The 18305-nt window shown below is 52.2% G+C and overlaps 2 protein-coding genes across 3 annotated transcripts in view; one reads left to right on the top strand and one right to left on the bottom strand.

Moving 5' to 3' along the window:
• The window catches only part of RSRC1 (arginine and serine rich coiled-coil 1), a 112029-nt gene extending 109614 nt beyond the window's left edge, over window positions 1–2415 (bottom strand). The window contains exon 1 of the mRNA XM_042820860.1: window positions 2312–2415. Within this exon, the coding sequence (XP_042676794.1) occupies window positions 2312–2415 (104 nt within the window). The remainder of the gene's footprint in view (window positions 1–2311) is intronic.
• Window positions 2416–3570: 1155 nt separating this feature from the next.
• Window positions 3571–7624, top strand: SHOX2 (short stature homeobox 2). Of its 2 annotated transcripts, none has more exons than XM_042821007.1 (5): window positions 3571–3829; window positions 4497–4705; window positions 6549–6606; window positions 6700–6788; window positions 7373–7624. In XM_042821007.1, exons 1-5 carry the CDS (start codon window positions 3571–3573, stop codon window positions 7622–7624), a joined length of 867 nt encoding a protein of 288 aa, XP_042676941.1. The 2 variants fall into 2 exon arrangements, with proteins under 2 accessions (XP_042676941.1, XP_042676940.1); XM_042821006.1 differs by having other exon boundaries at window positions 6700–6794; window positions 7343–7624.
• The last annotated feature ends 10681 nt before the right edge of the window (window positions 7625–18305 follow it).

The raw sequence follows: 18305 nt of genomic DNA, 5'->3' as shown, positions 1-18305 counted from the left end.
ACCACAGTTAGAAGAGTGGTGTAAGAGTTCCCCTAACAGCTGTGGGGCCTGATCTCATTTTTGAGGTGCCTCCCCATGTAGGTCTCAGAAGGAGGTGCTAAGCCATAGGTATTTGCAATAGGAGATACATTATTAATTCCTATTTACGTGCAGACAGTGAGAGATGCAGCTCTAGGTGTCTGGCAAGGCACATGAAGCAGCAGCAGGCTTTTATCTCAACCACAAAGTAGTACGAGGAGGAAGAGGTACATTACCAAGCATTGACAGCAGATAGATGGTGAGACTGACAAGCCAGGTTACTTCCCAGGCATTTGGGGAGAAAGAGACTCCTGGCCACCAGTGAGGCTCCTATTTCTATGTCACTCTGCCCTAACCTTATCAGTAGGATGACTTACTGTTGGATCCAATGCATTTGAAATTGCTGTTCTGAAGCAAAGGCACATTACAGCAACAAACAGGCAGGTTTAGGGTTTTTGGTGTTTTGTTTTTTAACACTTATTTTATTTTAGACTTTTTGAGAACTCATGCTGCAACAATTTGGTTGAAACAAAAACAAAGCACCTGCTTTCAAACATCTGCCAAGAGAAACACCAACAACAAAAATTCCAAAACAACTACTTACTTTTGTTAAAGCTACAAACAGTGCTACTAAGCAGCTAAGTAACTAGCATATAAAAACGTAAAGAAAACCTTAATTACTAAGAAACTTCATTTGTAACTGACTTGCAGTAGCCATTTGCACTGTTTACAGAGCAGCTTTATAAATGTATGCACATTAAGTTCTTTACTATGAGAGTGGTGAGGTGCTGGAACAGCTGCCCAGAGAGCTTGTGGATGCCCAGTCCTTAGAGGTCAGGCCAGGTTGGATGGGGCCCTGGGCAGCCAGGTCTGGTATGAAATGTGGAGGTTGGTGGCCCTGCATGTGGCAGGGGGGTGGATATTCATGATCCTTGAAGTCCCTTCCAACCCTGGAATTCTGTGTTTCTGTGATTTCCTTAGAGAGAATGAACAATTCAGGGATGGGCTCCAGCCAGGAAACAATGCTAACTGAAGCAAAACTTATTCTATGTTACTTAACAAACACGATTCTAACAAGTAGGATTCACAGTGTTACTAACAGCAGTGCTGCTCCCACAGAAAGGGAAATTGCAAACAGGCAGAACTCAGTCTGACAGCATGCACATGTGTGTGGTTGAAGGATTATCTGTGCCTCCCACCACCAAGCCTGCAGTTACGCAGAAACTCTTCCTGCTCTGCAGTTCAGAAAGAAATGCTCTCAACAAAGAAAAACATTGGATCAGAAGTGACAATGAGGTGACCTGTTCTTACAGAATCACAGAATTGTAAGGACTGGAAGGGACCTCTAGAGATCCTAAAATGGCCTGGGTTGAAGAGGACCACAATGATCATACAGTTTCAGCCCCCTGCTATGTGCAGGTCACCAACCAGCAGACCAGGCTGCCCAGAGCCACGTCCAGCCTGGCCTTGAATGCCTGCAGGGATGGGGCATCCACAGCCTCCTTGGGCAAGCTGTTGCAGGCTGGGAAACTGCTCCATTTTTCTAGAATCAGTGAGCAGCGTGGGGCAGAAAGGATGGCAGCACTTGTCCTCACTGCAAGCACAGCAGCGCACCAGCTGCCAGAGCACAGCAGCAGCTCTCCCTCTCTCATTCTTCCAGCTTCCCTCCTCTCCGAGAAAAGTTACATTTAAAACACATCTATTGGAATAGTGTTTGTGTTCCAGTGTACCAGCACCCTCTGAGTGATCACTGAGTCCAAACCCCTATCAAAACAGGCTCTGTACAGCAGGTAAGCATTTAGATAGGTCTTACAAAACAGTGTGTATTTGTAAGTACTTATCCGGTGGGTTCCTTCCCTTAGCCAAGCCTCCAAATTGCTAAAGGAGAAACATCCAACTCACACCTATAGGGAGAGACAGCACAACCAGCTCCTCCAGCTGAAAACACCGAGATAAAACAACTGAACCGCAAACAAGAGAACTCAGCTTCAAACCTCGAGATGTTCACGCTAAACGCAAGAAGAAGAAAACAAACCAAAACAAAACAAAACAACACTCTGACCGCTCTGCGGGGGAAGGACCCAGGCCCCAAGGCCCAATCTCACCCCCAAGGCCCTGCCCCAGGCCAGGCCGCAACGTCGCCATGACAACGGCAGGCCTGAGGCCTAACGGCAGGCCTAAGGCCTACCCCCACACCCTCCCTGTACCCCGAGACCCTTCAGCCACCCGGAACCTCTTCCTCTCTCTCCCCCCCCCCCCATAAAAAGCCCACCCGTCCTCCCCCCAGCTTTACCTCAGCCTCCAACAGCCGAGTCGAGGCCTCAGGGCCGAGGTTTTGAGCGCAGATGCTTCCCGGAGGGAGGTGGGCAGGCAGAGGCGAGAGAGCGCCGAGCGCATCGATGGCGCCAGGCAGTGCTGCGGAGCGCCGAGCGAATGGATGCGCTGCGCGGGGTGCGGGACACGAGTGGGGATCGGGGAGCTTTGGCTGGTGCCTGGGTGCCCCAGAGCCCCACGCGCGGCTACGCGGCCGCGCGTGGGGCTCTGGGGCACCCAGACACCGCAGCTGTGGTCTCCCAACGGAGCAAAACTCTCCCACCCGCGAATTTCCACGCGGGATTCCAGTCCCATAACGAATTTTGCACTAGTATGAAGCGAAACACACCGCTTTCCTGAGGGGGGGGAAGAAAAAGAAACAAACAACCCAACCCCGCAGTGGGAAACGCAAGCTTTGAGGTGAACAGGGGCAAAAGGACCCCCGACGGGCAATCGGTGCTCCCTCTCTTTAAAGTCATCCCCGTGGAGGTCAAAGGAGGAATCGATACGCGGGCGCGAGTTCAACAATTTTGAATAATTTATTGGCATCCCACCGAAGGTGTCAACAAAAAAGTGCCGCTTTCACGGGATTTAGCCAACAAAGCCCCGACAATGCGAGCCGCAAGCGGCGTCACTCGCTCTAATCCCACGCCTCCACCCTCCTCTGCCCGCTACCCCCTCGTTACACCATCCCCGAGCCCACGGGAGCCCACGGAGGAACTTTCCGTGCCCCCGCCCCGCAAGGCGCGATGCGGGCGGAGCGCGGGTGCGGAGGCTGCGCACCCCCCCGGCCCCTCCCCTGCAGCCCCGGCTCCGCGCATCGCCCGCCCGGGACCTCGCGTGGAGCAGCCGATTAATTAAATTAAATTAGGGCGCAGCGCTGGGCGGGCGGGCGGGCGGCGGAGCGCTGTGGCCGCATTGCCCCGCGGCGGGCGGGCGGGCGGCGGAGAAGGAAGGGGTCCATTCAGAGCTCCGAGGGGAGGTAATTCGCCGGGAACAAGGGGCAGGCGTTGCAAAGTATAAATAGTGCCACTTCCAGCGGCGCGACGCTATCAGAGCCCGGAGCTGGCGAGGAGAGCCCGGCCCCGCACGTCGGGCGGAACGGCCCGGTTCGGAGCGCAGCGGCTCGGAGGTCGCGGCACGGCTCGGCCCGGTCCGGCCGCACCCCGCCCCGTGGATGCCCGCCCGGGGGGGCGGCACGGCGAAGCCGGGGCAGCGCGGCGGCCCTGAGCCGCGGCCATGGAGGAGCTGACGGCGTTCGTCTCCAAATCGTTTGATCCCAAAGCGAAGGAGAAGAAGGAGCTCATCACCTACCGCGAGGTGCTGGAGAGCGGACCCCTGCGCGGAGCCCGGGAGCCCGGCGGAACCGCGGCGGAGCCGGGCCGGGACGAGACGGGCAGCCCAGCGGGGAGGGCGGGTGGCGGACGCTCCCCGCCGCGGGAACCCGACGCCGCCGCCGAGAGAGCCGCCGACGCGGCCACCCCGAAGCTGAGCGACGGTAACGGCGGCACCGGGAGCCCCTTCTTCCTCCCTCCCCGTCCCTTCCCCGTCGGGGCCGTCGCGCTCCTCGCGAGGCTCCGGTGGGCAGAGCGAGCGCCTTGCCATGTTTTCCCAATTACGGGAAATATGCGGCCGGCCTCGAAGTTTATATTAAAATATCGCAAGAAGCCTCCAACTCGCTCGCGGCCCGAGCCGCTTCTCCAGCATCCCGCCAAAGCCGCGCGGAGAACGAAAGCTCCGGGGCCCGGCGCTGCCTCGCGGGTACCGCAGAGCGGAGGGACACCTCCGCGGATCCCCGGCGGAGCTGCCGGTCGGAGCCGGGCGGGATGCGGAGCCTCGCGGGTCGCCGCCGCCCTTTTGTTCGGTCGCGGGGTGCGGGCGGCATCCGCCGCGGCGGCTCCGCGGAGCGATTTCTGCTCGCGGGGCGAAGCCACGGCAACGAAACCCACGCGGGACCGCGGGCCGCGACCTGTTGCTGCACTTCCGAGGCAGGAGTGCGCAGGGCCGGGCTGCGGGTGTTGGAGCGCGGCGGGCCCGGAGCCGAGCGGCGGGGCACGGCACGGCGGCGGGGAAGGGCCTTCCGCGGCCTCGCGGCTCAGCCCCGCTCCCGGCCCGGCTCCCCGCCCGGTTCCCGGCGGCCGCCTGACTGCTTGTGTCGTGTCCAGTGTCCCCGGAGCTGAAAGAGCGCAAGGAGGATGCGAAAGGCATGGAAGACGAAGGGCAGACGAAAATCAAGCAGCGGAGAAGCAGGACAAATTTCACCCTGGAGCAGCTGAACGAGCTGGAAAGGCTTTTCGACGAGACCCACTACCCGGACGCCTTCATGCGGGAGGAGCTGAGCCAGCGGCTGGGGCTGTCCGAAGCCCGAGTGCAGGTAGCGCCGGGCGGACGCGGGTCGGGGGGGGACGACCGCTCGGTGCCATCCGCGGGGCTTTCCCCGCAGCCGCTGCCCCTCGGTCCCGCTGTGCGGTTCGCTCTCGGGGGTGCCGTGGGTCGGTTCGTCGCCGCGGAGAGAGCGTGACCCAGCGGGGATCCACGCGGTGCGGATGTTCGCGGTCGTGGCTCTTAAATCTGGAGGGAAGCAGCGAGAAACAAGGGGAACGCGGGCCGGCTTTGTTCGGTGCGAAAGTCTGGGATCCGAGCAGATCCCGAGAAGCCGAAGCTTCCTTCGGCTGAACCTGAGCAGAACCCCCGTCCGTCTTCCCCGAGTTCCCCCAAATCCATCCCCGCGAGTTCCGCCGGCAGCTCCAGGGAGAGCGCTTCCCAAATTAAAACAAATGTCGGTGCCGCGGAGTATTTCCGTTCTAATAAGAACAGAAGAGAAAACGATGGTCGTGATTTGGTCGAACACATGGAGCAGCTTTAGGCCCCCAACATCTGCAGCTGCGGGAGGGCCGCGCTGTAGCGGATCCCCCCTTCCAGCCCCGTGCTTTCAGGCACCATCTGCACCGAGCCCGGGGGATCCCCGCGCCGCTCAGCGGGGTCAGAGCAGGGACAGAGCGCTCACATCGCGCCGAAGAACCCCAAACAATCGACACCGTTTGCGGACGCCTCTCGGCCGCTCTTCCCCAGCTCCCCGCTCATATTATTTTTTTCCCGTCGCCGCAGCCGAACGAACCCAAACGAAATCAAAGCCAGCGAAGTAGTTCTGCCCGGGGCAGAGGCCGGCAGCGTTGCTCGCGGAGCTCAGCCCCTACCCTCAGTAAAAGCACGCGCGGATATTTCCCCTTCTCTGCGCTGCTTTGCAAATCACGGACTGTGCCTCTTTCCACGGGAGGCTGAGGGCAAATACGTGGCTGCTGGACAGACTTGGCTTGACCGGAGTAGATGTGAAGGCGGGGGGGGGGGGGGCGAGTGTATATTTGCCTCTTGAAGAGACGCCCAACAACATGTTTTTATTATTATTATTATTATTATTATTATTATTAGTAATTTTACTTACAATTTGTCTGTTTGTTGTGGCCGTGGGGAGAGGCTCATGGGGCGGTTGCGGCAGCCTAAAGGCAGCACGGAACCCTCAGCTCCCGAGCTGCCGCCCTCCTCCCCACCTCCCCCGGCCGAGCAGAACTTCGTTCCGTCTTTATTTATTTCAACCATTCCATTTCCAATATTAAAAAGTCCGTTCGTGTCCATCGCGCAGCCCTTTCCGTGGCGGCAAATCAGATTATCATGATAATGAGACAATTATTCCGCCTGCGTGCCACACTCCGCTGCACAGAGGAACAGAGAAATTCCAACTTCTTTGTAGCAAAGCTTTGATGACAGTAATTACCCCCCAAAAGTGAGGCATTAAACACTTCGCTGTTCGTTTTTTTTTTCTTTTTCTTTTTCTTTTTTTTTTTTTCCTTGACGATAAAGCTAATTAATAACACGGGCTATTAACGAGCGCGTTCTCCTCGGCTCCGACAGCGCAAACAACCAAACCCATTACAACGAGCTGAGCTTAGAGCTGTTGGGAGGTTGTGGGGAGAGACATCAGAGACATCGGTGCGGTGGGACCCCGGCTGGGAAGGGGAACTCGGGGCTGGGAAAAGTGGTTCGGCTACAGCGAGTGCCAATTTTGGGTCATTTCCCGAATTTCTCGCACCCTCATTGCCTCGTCCCTCACTCATCATTGCCACTCTCTTTGTCCTCCACTTTTTATTCTCGGTGGGTTTTATTTTATTTTTATTGGCCGTATCCCTCTTCGTGACCCCGTCCCCCCTCTGTGCCCCCAGGTTTGGTTCCAAAACAGAAGAGCCAAATGCCGAAAGCAAGAAAACCAGCTGCACAAAGGTACGGCCGTGCGTGTCCGGGGTGAGGGGGGGGGAGCGGGTGTGACACGCGTGGGGATCCGGCGGGGCTGGGCTGACCCACCGCTGCCTGCAGGAGTGCTCATAGGGGCCGCCAGCCAGTTCGAAGCCTGCCGGGTGGCCCCTTACGTCAACGTGGGAGCGCTGCGGATGCCCTTCCAGCAGGCAAGTGTGCCCGTGGGGTGCGGGGTATGGGGGCCGTGGGGTGTGGATTATTGGATATGGGGTGTGTAGGGCGCAGGGGGTGCGGGATGAGGGATGTGGGATATGGAGGATGTGGGAAACGGGTGTCGTGGGGTATACGACACGGGAGGTACGTGTTTGGGATACTACGGGGTGTGGGGTGAGGGATATATGGGCTGTGGGACCAGGGCTTGCAGGAGATGGGGTGTAGGATGGTGGTGGTGCGGGTCGCGGGGAGTGCAGGATATGGGGTGTGGGATATAGGGGGTGAGAGGACGCGAGGGATGCAGAACAAGGGGTGTGGGATAGAAGGGACGCGGGACACGCTGTTGCAGGAGCGGCACTTGGGATGCGGGGTCGCGGGATACGGGCTGTGCGGGAGAGGGACGGGGACTCCGTGAGGTGCGTAGGACGCGGGGGGAGCAGCGAGAGGCGTGCGGGGTACGGAAGTACGGAAGCACGGCGGGTCCGGGACGGGAAGGGGGGGGTGCGTAGGGCACGGTGGGTGGGCTGCGGGCTTTGCGGGGCCGGGTCGGCGGTGCCACTCGCGGCCGCGTGGCTCTCAGGTTCAGGCGCAGCTGCAGCTGGACAGCGCCGTGGCCCACGCTCACCACCACCTCCACCCGCACCTGGCCCACGCGCCCTACATGATGTTCCCCGCTCCGCCCTTCGGGCTCCCGCTCGCCACTTTGGCCGAGTCCGCTTCCGCCGCCTCCGTGGTGGCCGCCGCCGCCGCCGCTAAGACGACCAGCAAGAACTCGAGCATCGCCGACCTGCGGCTGAAGGCCAAGAAGCACGCGGCCGCCCTGGGGCTGTGACCGTCGCAGCGCTGCGCGGCTCCGTGCGGAGGGACGGAGAGCCGCGGGGGGAGAAGCGGGCGCTGCCGGCGAGACGGACTGATGTGAGAGCCGGACGGAGCAGAAGCGCAGCTGGGAAGTTCACAGGGTTTGAAATTGAACTTTTTTTTTTTTTTCCCTTTTTTTTTTTTTTTTTTTTTTTTTTTTTTTTTTTTTTTTTTTTTTTATTTTTTTATTTTTTTTTTTTTTTTTCTGCGGAGTTCACTTTAATATGAGAAATTTGATAAGAGAGGCGGGCCTCCTTTCACGATGCATCAGATCCTCGGGCTGAGCGAGCACGTCGGGAACAGCGGCTAGAAAAAAAAGAAAGAAAGAAAGAAAGAAAGACAACGGCGAAGAAGAAAGAGAAAATAATAATAATAATAAAAATAATAAAAGAGACAGAGACAGAAACAGAGACAGAGACAGAGATTTCTCTGCGAATTTCTAAAGGGAAACTGCCCGGGATCCGTCCTGCAGCAGCATTCCGGGTGCATGCGTTTGTATTTCATTGCTGACTCCTTGATCCACGCACCTCACCCCATCGATAGAGCACAGCACAACCGGCGGCGCGGGGGGCACCGGCTCTGTGCCCCGGGGGCAGCGCGGGGGGCGCGGGGAGCTGCGGCTCTCCTGTCTCGGGGGTAAAACATGGGGGAATGGGGGGGAGGGGGAGGGAAAAAAAAAAGAAAAGAAAACAAAAGAAGAAAAAAAAAGAGCATCGCACCCCATCCGCCTCCTCCGCACGGCCAGAGGTACCCGTAGGTGTAAGATACGTTGATACACGCGAACGGAGTTGATTCGGGCTATGAGCTGCGAGCGGAGCGCTGGTGTCAGCCACGTGCATTTCTCCATAAAGGTGTATGTGGTCCCATCGTGCGCTGATTTCTGTTCTGGTGGAGCTGTGGCACGGCCGGGAAAGCTCTGCGCACGGACGGGCATGTAGCGATTTGTTCTCCATGAAAACAAAGTTATTTATATTGACCATATTTTTTCTAGTGGATTTTAAGTTATTTAAAAAAAAAAAAAAAAAAAAAAAAAAAAAAAAAAAAAAAAAAAAAAAGAAGCTGTTATCTCATCGCATTTGTTGTCGGTACAATATATTTCGTTTCACTCAGGTTGGTTTCACCTCTGTTAATCCGTTTCCAACGCCGCCGGTTCTGCTCAGCGCCACGTAACGAACGCGGTCCGTGCGGACCTCCGTAGATCCCATTCCCGAGGAGAACAGCCCGGTGGAAGCGCTACCGCAGTGCGCCTTTCCGAGTTCTGCCGTGTTCCCCCAGGTAATAAAATGGAGAAAATCGCAACGACTTCGCCATGCGTTCCACGCGGGGAACGGGGACGATCCGCAGCTCCGTGTGCTCCGCTCCCGCACGGCTCCCAAGGGCCGGGAAGGGCGGAGGGGAACGCGGGGTAGGGCGGCCCCGAGGAGCGGCTACGGAGCCCGGCGGGACGGGAAGGCGACCGACACGGAGAGACGCGAGGAGCAGCCGCCCCACGCGGCTCCCTTCTCCCCTCTCGCCGCTCCGTGCGGCCGCGCTGCGCCTGCGGGACCGGTTAGAGCAGAAGGGCGGCCGAGGGGAAGGGCTGAGAGGGCTCAGCAGCGCGGACTGCTCGGGCGTTGTGTGCCGATAACGGGCTGCGAGTGATGGATTCGATGCCGGCTAAACGGGCTCGCTTCAAACCAAACGGAGGTGCTGCTAATGATCGAGTCAATAAAAGTAGCGGTGGTGTCGATTGATTCGTGAATAAAGAAGTTAATTAATACGTTGTGAGGAGCTCCTATCGCAGCTGAAGGTGCTCCCCGCAAACCCACCGCCGTCACCTGAACCCACCTCAGGCATTGCTGGGTTTCAAACCCTTCCAGCATGCTCCGATATTGGCACGTCTGCCTGCAGCATGAGTGTAATAAGCCATGAAAAACATCCTTCGTTGGAACAGAGAGAGATGTCCGGGCGGTGTGATGGCACGCTGTGCTTCTCAGTGCAGCTGTGATTGAAATAAAGTACTCTGAATGGGATACATTTGGATGGGAGCACAGACATTCCTGGTTCTGTGGGATGCCCCATCAGTCTGTGGCCTGCAGAAGTTGGCCAAGGCTCTCCTGTTTCTATTTTATGTGTTAGAGAGTCTGAACTCACATATATATATATATAAATGCAGGTTCCATGCAATTTACTTACATATCCCTCATGGCTCGGCCGACGTACATGCAAGAAATGCTTTCTGCAGATAACATTTTGGCAGAGGATTGAGGTGGGGATGCGCTGGTACAAGAAGTGCTCAAAGATGAGCTCTTGCAGGTGACACAGACACCTGTCCTGTCCTGGCAGCACCAGCGGGCTGGTCCTGCTCCATGGAGCAGCACTCTGTGTGCTGCGGTGATGCTGCAGGGTGACGGCAGGCAGGTGGGACTCAGACCCAAAGCCGCTCACAAGGAGAAAGAAAGCAAAGAGGAAGGAAACCATTTTAAAATTTATCTTTTTATTTTATTTTATTTTTTTTTAAGTTCATAAAACTAAATTCAGAGGATAAGATGGAGACGTGTAATCTGGTGCACGATCAGCTCAGTGCTGCCCTACAGTCCAGCTGCAGCTGGGTGCTGCAGGAGTAAGCACTCCACGTGTCAACTTCCAGTATGCACTGATCCCCTTGCAGCTCTGGCTGTCCCCATCTCGTCTGTCCTTTCATGGTCATTTCTTGCTATTCCTGAGCTTTGTCTTTGCTGCAAAATAACAACAGGTGAAAGTGCACCTCGAGTGTCCCTGTAAATTAAAAACCACAAGTGATCCGCACCGCATTTCTGTTGTGCTCAGAAGTTTTGAAGGGAACTGGAAAAGCTGCTCTCATTCTCAGCCTTTCCAGCATTTAAGCTGCGGCCACCCTGGGTTTGATGGAAGATCTAATAGGTGTGCTCAGAAATGTGGGTTGTCACTGCTCACAGCCCTGCTGCTGGCCAAGTCCTCCCTCCAGATGTTCCTTAAGCAATTAAGTTGGTGTGAATGAAGAACTGTGACCGTTGCCTACAGCATGGATCTTACTACTCCAGCTGCACGTTGTTCAAGGTTTTCACTTTTAGGATGCATTTCCCTGCTTTGTCCATCGCTGCTCATTGGATAGCAGGTCAATTTCTGAAGGAGAAATGAGCAGAGCCCCCCCGGTGCCGACTGTCTTTTCTCAGTGTTACACAGCGTGCCTCCCTTTGTCAGAGCACAGCAGTGAGCACAGCGAGCCCACAGGCAGCGGGAGGCTGCTCCCAGCTGCAGGCATGCAGCAATCGGGGTCTGCTCAGTGCACCCACGCTCTGCACATACACACAGCTGCATTGACACGCAGCCCTTATTTGGGGTTGCGGGAGGCTGCCACTATTCCAGCAGATGTGTTTTAAACGTAACTTTTCTCGGAGGGGAGGGAAGCTGGAAGAATGAGAGAGGGAGAGCTGCTGCTGTGCTCTGGCAGCTGGTGCTGGGCTGCACACCCTGCCTGCTGCTGTGCTTGCAGTGAGGACAAGTGCTGCCGTCCTTTCTGCCCCACGCTGCTCACTGATTCTAGAAAAATGGAACCGTTTCCCAGCCTGGAACAGCTTGCCCAAAGAGGCTGTGGATGCCCCATCCCTGCAGGCATTCAAGGCCAGGCTGGATGTGACTCTGGGCAGCCTGGTCTGCTGGTTGGTGACCTGCACGCAGCAGGGGGCTGAAACTGTATGATCATTGTGGTCCTCTTCAACCCAGGCCATTTTAGGATTCTATGATTCTATGATCTTCCCCTGGAAACAAACAAGATCACCTGTACTGTGTTAATTATAAAAAACAGAAAAACGTGAGTCCAAATGAGACCTGCCCCATATTTGCAAACCTATCCACGTGGCCCTTCTCTGTGTTCAACTTCCAAATGCTGTGCATTTGAGAGAACATCTTCCTCCTTCACAAAGTTTTTATGGCCTTTGCACATCAGACATGCAGTTCATTAAATATCCCCACTCTAGGCACTAATGGTCTTTGAACGTGTAAAAACCCCTCATGTTGAAACACAGAGGTACAAAATGCACCCACCTGCAAAGCACGAAGCGTTGGAACTTAACAGCAGCTGTCCTGAAAGCACTGAGGACGCAGATCTGTGGCTGGTAACAGTGCCAGAACAGTGCAGACAATTATGAACCTCTTCCTCAAGTTAATTAACAAAAAAAAAAAAAAAAAAAAAAGATGACAGTTTGATTAATGCTGCAAGACACTGGAGCGGCACCGCAGCTCAAGCTGTGCTACAGGTTGGTGTCTGCACCTTCACATGCAGTTTCCATGAGGATGCAGAAACCTGGCTCAGCACCAGCTGCCCCATCAGTGACTGTGGGCTGCAGAAGTGCCTGCCCTCCCCTCCTGCTGCTTTGCCCTTTGGAAGCACCCCCTGATGCTGCACCTTCTGCAGTGGGCATCAAGAAGGCAGCTGTGCGCTGCGGCCACACGCTGCAGCAGGAGGTGCACAGTTCAGTACATGCACACAGCAGCCACTGCTGCCCTAGGAGCAGCACAGCCCTGCTGCATTTGCTATTCCTCCATGAGAAGAAGGTCTGGCCACTCAGTGGTGAGGATAACACCAGAAGCAGTGCACACTCACACAAATTAGAAGGAGCCATTTGTGAAACCAGCACCCAGACCTGTAGGAGCACACCTACCCAGGGGTCTGCAGTGAGCTGAGCTGGACCATGCAGCATCCTGCAGCACAGTGCTGGTCTTGGTGACAGCAACAGCACTCAGGGACCACTGCGTTGTGTCTGCAGTGAGTATTTAGCCAGTGGAAACCTCACTAGTGGCCACTGAGATAAAATCATAGAATCACAGAATGGCCTGGGTTGCAAAGGAGCTCAATGCTCATCAGTTCCAACCCCCTGCTGTGTGCAGGTCACCAATCAGCAGACCAGGCTGCCCAGAGTCACATCCAGCCTGGCCTTGAATGCCTGCAGGGATGGGGCATCCACAGCCTCCTTGGGCAATAGGAGATAGGATATCCTGCTGGAAATTCAAATACTGCCCACAGCCCGTTACCAAAGAGCTGCAAATGCTCAGAACACGCTTGACGCCGTTCCTCTGTTTCATGTGGATCCATCATTCATCAGGCAGGTTCTCTTTCATGAAGTATTTAGATTTGGAAGTGTTTTGACATGTGGTAATCTTTAAGAAGAAGGTAAACATGATCTTTTTTTTTTTAATTATTATTTTATTTTAAAGAAAATGTAAATAAAGTATTCTCCAAAATATCCACTGGAGGTTAAATGTGGGACAATGGAAACCACATGGAAAGGCCGCGGCCGTTCCTGTGCAGGCTGTGCTGGCTCTGATGTCTGCAGCAGGAGCTGTGCCTGGGTGAGGAGCACAGCACACAGCCTGTGAGAAGGAGGAAACCACGGGAAATGAGTTAACTGGCTCTGATACACCTCCAATTTCTGTTTTACATTATCTCAATCACCTCAACAGCTGTAAATTAAACTCAGTGCCATCACCATAGCATTTGTCCTTACTATGAAAAGGAATACTGACCAATATGTATGGCTCCTGGCCATTTGGGGGTGATTTTCCTCCCTGCAGGTGGGATTTGGGTTGTTCTCATGCTGGCTCACCTGGGCACACGGGGGTTGGGATTCTGCACTTTGCATCCCACACAGCTCTGACCCTCAGTGGCTGCAGCCCTGCTTCTCGCAGCTGACAAACAGTTTTGTAAAACGGAGCAGATGAAGATGCAGACAGATGTAATCAGCTTAATTACAGAAATGGTTTACAGAGCTTCCCTACCTAGGCACAGCATTTTGTATGAATCTCAAAAGTAATTTAACCACAGTAATATTTCTAAACGAAAGATAAACATTTACAATTTGTGCCTTATTCTATATTCAGATGTGATTTGTTTAGGTTAATTTCTAATGGACTCATTTACTTGCAATCAAGGACTCGTTTTCCTGGGCTGTGAGTGCTCTCTCAGAGCACTCTTTCAGAACATCTGCATGGAAACCCCTCTGCTAAACAATGGGAGGGCAGAATGCACGGCATCAGCTCCTCAGAAAGATGAATGAAGCCTTCTGCTGGAAGTGGAACGTACACGTTTCAAAACAATTCTTGTTGGCCAAGATACGCCCAAGGTCGGGCTGAGTTATGGGTGATGCATTCCCCTGAGTCATTTGCCTTTATGGCAATTTTGGATGTGAATGCATGTGAAAATTTTCAAGCTTTTGCATCAGTTTTATGAGCGTCCCACTTAGTTTTCAGCGAAGTAAAAACTGACATTCAGCAGGAGCTGCTTTTGGGTTTCACGGCTTCCTGTGTGCTCAGGAACTCAGTTGGTCATTATCAGCATGGGAGACCGTGGTGGCTCTGTGTACCTCAGTGCTGCCAATGAGGAAATGGTACATTTGGCCCCATCTGCTTTCAGAGAGCTGGGAGCGGTAGCTTGTAGATGTATGGATGAATGCAAGGGGTTCAGGAATGCAGAGATAATAATTGGGGCAAAAAGAGGAGCTTCAGTTTTGCCATCGGTAACCATAAGTGCCACCTTGTTTAGAAAACCTGGTGCTTTTATCTTTTAACAGGTATAAAAAAGAGTCATAATTCCTATAAGGAAGGGAATTTACTGAAACTTTAATGAAACTTGTGAAGCTTCAGCCTGCACTGGGCTCTTCTTGCTGTGCTGTGCTGTGGGTCCATTTGGTTTGGGAGCCTCTACTCACCATGGATTTCGTAAGTTCCCAATAGAGATAAGAAAAGGTGGAAATCCACACGTATTATCCTCCAAGTTGCTTGGCTATCACTGTACCCAGGCTGGGGTCAGTCTGTGGAGTTCTGCAGCCATGAGGTCAATTTACTGTGCAAATAAAGGGGTGCAGATGCTGTCTCAAAGCAGCTCTGCAGCCCCGAGTCTGCTCCGAGGAGGCTGGGAGGAAGGGCACAGGCCAAGAGTGCTGCAAGATGGAAATGGAAAAATTCAGGTTTGTCCCAGAAGAAATGCATTCCTCACAAATCACATTTTTCCTTGATTCCTTCTGTACAGCTATTGAGCAAGCACAACCTTGTTTAGCTTAAAAGATCTGAGGAAATTATAGCCTAGGGCTCTTGTCTGGTGTCTGAGTGCTGCTCTTGTCACTGAAGTCCTGGGGAATGGTTGAAGACCAAATGCCCATTGCTGCTCTCTGACTCGGTGCTGCAGTTTGCCCCGGAACATGCAGGAAGGCATCAGGTGTGGGCAGGCTTTAGAAGAGGCTGGAATTTAATGTGTGCACAGCTTCTGAAGGCAGCTGTGGCTCCTGCAGGGAAGCAACAAGCTTGGTGGGTTGCTTATAGCCGAGTGGTCACAAGTGCTACTGAGGCAAGCGTTGGTTCTCTGTGAAATTAGACACAGACATAAATGGAAAACAACTCTTTGAAGCAAACTGCCACAGACCTGTGAATTACAACTTTCATGCAATAGTAAATGAATCAATTCTCTAAAGCAATCTCATACTCCAGAGCCTGTGAGTGCTTTATGCAGAAATAACACGTAGCCAAGTGATAATGAAGAAGGAGAAGAGTGGAAGAGGATAACAACAGTTGGGTCCTTGAAATTTCTCATGCACATTTGTGCTCCTGCAGGAAGAGCAGCATCACAGTGATAACCAGGAAATCCTATTTCCCTATGTCCATTAATCCATCGTCCATTAATGGTCACTGTCTCCATGCTCCCTAGCAGTGGGGAAACCCAAAAGTCTCCAGGGCTGCTGGAAGCTCCCTTGCTGCTGGGATCTGAGGGAGCAGTGCCTTGGAGGAAACCACCCAGTTTGGGAGCAGTAAAACTCAATGACTGCAGCACTGCAGTTGGGTGTACAAAGGCTGAGGGGTAATGGCCTTAGACAAGAGGTAATGACCTCAGGTTGTGCCAGGGGAGGTTTGGGTTGTCCAGGGAGTGGTGGAGTCACCATCCCTGGAGGTGTTCCAGAACAGTGGAGATGTGGCATTGAGAGGTCAGTGGGCATGGTGAGGGGGGGTTGAGTTGGGCTTTGTGATCCAAGAGGTCTTTTTCCAACCTTAATGATTCCGTGCTTTTATAATCTGGCCTCATATCCAAACTGAATCTAGGTTATCTCATGTTCTGAAGACCCCACTGGCTGGGAAGTTGGTAGATTTGACGTAAAGTTAACAGTATTTAATAAAGTATCTCTAGTTTGAAATACTAGTTTGATATCAGAGAGAGAAATGGCTGACTGCTCTGGTTACATTTCTGTGTAACCGCCTGTAATAGGATTTATTGTTTGGACTCAAACAAATTGGGCTGTCAGAAAAAAAAACCCAACATCTTCATACAGAGAGCCATTATGTGGCTGATTTCAGCTGATTTTATTTTTATGATCCAATGAGAACAGAGCAAATTATTGACAGTTTTTTCTGTAATATTAGGTTGATCTTTAAAACATGCACTTTGGAGGTTGCTTGTCTTTTCCTGTGTCTGATGTCTGCAAAAGCTCTAGCAAGCATGGAGATCTGTGGGAATACTGACCACAGCAGCATATTTTATTTGTTGAAAATCAGTCTTGTGTTGTAATAAAGAATATTTGCTGTGGCAGCCTGTTTCTTCTGAAACTGTTCTGTACCTGCCCCAATGGCCAAACAAAAATGTCTGAAGACTTAAATGCACAGTTATAGTATCCTAAGCACGGACTGTCAAATTTGTACATTGAACTGACCGTGAATTTCTGAATTAAAACTGAATTCTGATTAATTTATGGTAACAAAGAAACAAAAGGAGAACCGTGAGCTGTGGCACTGTCTGGTGAAAGGGAGCAGATGCAGTGTGGTCATGGGCTTGTGCCCATCCAGAGAGATGGGGTGGGAATGGCCCTGGTGTGGGGTGAGGACCCCCGTGGTCAGGGACAGATAGGGCAAGAAGGGAAGCCTATGGTGATAACATCATGGAAACCTCCTTCCTAAGCAGCCTTCTTGGAGGTATCCATGCTGTGTGTTGGACTACGAGTCCACATTTGGGCCCTGGAGCTGATCTGCCAAATGTAACATCATGGGGGATGTGGTGGGGTGATGGGCATTGACAGACAGATGCGTGGGTGTGAAGGAGATGGGCAGGGACTGAAGGAACAAACAAAAAGCAATCAGTGACCAAGCTGGGTGCATCCCAGTGCTTATATCCCTTGTCAGACCCTTAACTTTCTGAAGATACTCTTTTTATATCTGTCTGACTGAGCCGTTTCCCAACCTATGCTGGTTTTCCCCAGTGATACAGCACTGTTTATACCCTATTTTGTTGAGCGTGCAGCTGGCAGCCTAGACAGAGTGACTCAGACTGTGGTAACTCATGGATGCAGGTTAATTTGTGCCATCTGACCTCTTCCAGCACTGCTAAACTGAAGCACCAGTGGACGGGTCTGCCTCCTCCAGCCTCCATAACCCCATCTTCCATCATCCCCATCCTCCACAAAAAGGAACAATGACCACATATACATTAAAAGCAGGAAAACATTAAAAGCACGCCCCAACCTGGACGGCCTTTATTAACTGCCAATATTTGGTACCCACTTTTTATTTCTTTACCTTATTGCAATGAAGGTGATGTAGGAAAAACAAATGTTGGAAATGGAAAAGGGTTACTCACACAGAGCATGTTCTTTAAGAAACGGTCCTCCCAACCTTTTTAATTTTTTTTGTTGTTGTTTCTAATTTTTTTAATATATACCAGTCACTCCTAATTATTTTAGGTACAACCAGACACTTTTTTTCTGATTTAGAACAGATTTTGAACAGTTATAAATATAATTTTCTCTTAGCAAACTTAATGAGTCCCTAAAGTGGCTCCAGATGCCAGACAAGTACGTATGCAACATTCCTAGTGGAGGATAACTTTTGATATTTAATCAAAAGAAACAAGTTTAACAAACAACACACTAACACATGAAAAGATAACGTGGTGAGAAAATAAAATAGGACTATAAAATCTAGGTGAAACTTTTCCAAGGTGCAACCAACCAACAGTGAGACTCTAATAGCAGTGTGAAGAGGAACAAAATGACTGATCTGAGGAGAAGGCAATAATGGGAGGAAGGGGGAATGGAAGGGAATAAAACCAGCTAACAGATAAATGGGAGCTTAACATGCAAAGAAGGAAATCAAAAGAAATATCAAAAAAGGATGCTTTGGATGAGAAAAGAATAATAAACTGAGCTGTGTGAGAAAAAGTGCCAGAAATACCACGAGATACCAGGCTCTACAGAAAGCAAAACGTCGAAAATACACAGGAGAAAAGAGAAAACATGAAAATCCTCATTTTGTATTAATTGTGGTCCCCTTCAAAAGACAGATTTCTATGCTGGAAAACCCCCTGTAATTAGATTATTGTTTACAGTTCTTACTCAACTGTTTCCTATTTAGGCTGTCTGCATTTGATTCAATTCTGCCAAAGCTCCCAGGGAAGCCGCCGAGTTGTTACCTGCAAATAAAGCATAGTGATGTGAATGCATTTGGAACAGAAATTCTCATTATAACACCATTTTTCCTAAAGGCCTTGCGTGATAGAAGTGTGATTAAGCAAAGCTTGGGCTGCAGCTCTGCAACCGATGGCCGATAACGCCGTATTGACTTTCACCTGGAGAGGATGCTGTGACCTTGAGCAGCTCAGGCATTGCCATACGACCACCACAAAT

Source organism: Centrocercus urophasianus, unplaced genomic scaffold (assembly GCF_019232065.1).
Source record: "Centrocercus urophasianus isolate 14NV4802_14NV808 unplaced genomic scaffold, USGS_Curo_1.0 seq_19, whole genome shotgun sequence".
Classification (NCBI taxonomy): Eukaryota; Metazoa; Chordata; class Aves; order Galliformes; family Phasianidae; genus Centrocercus; species Centrocercus urophasianus.
Note: the sequence above shows the minus strand (reverse complement) of the source record. Positions and strands in the feature narration are given on the sequence as shown.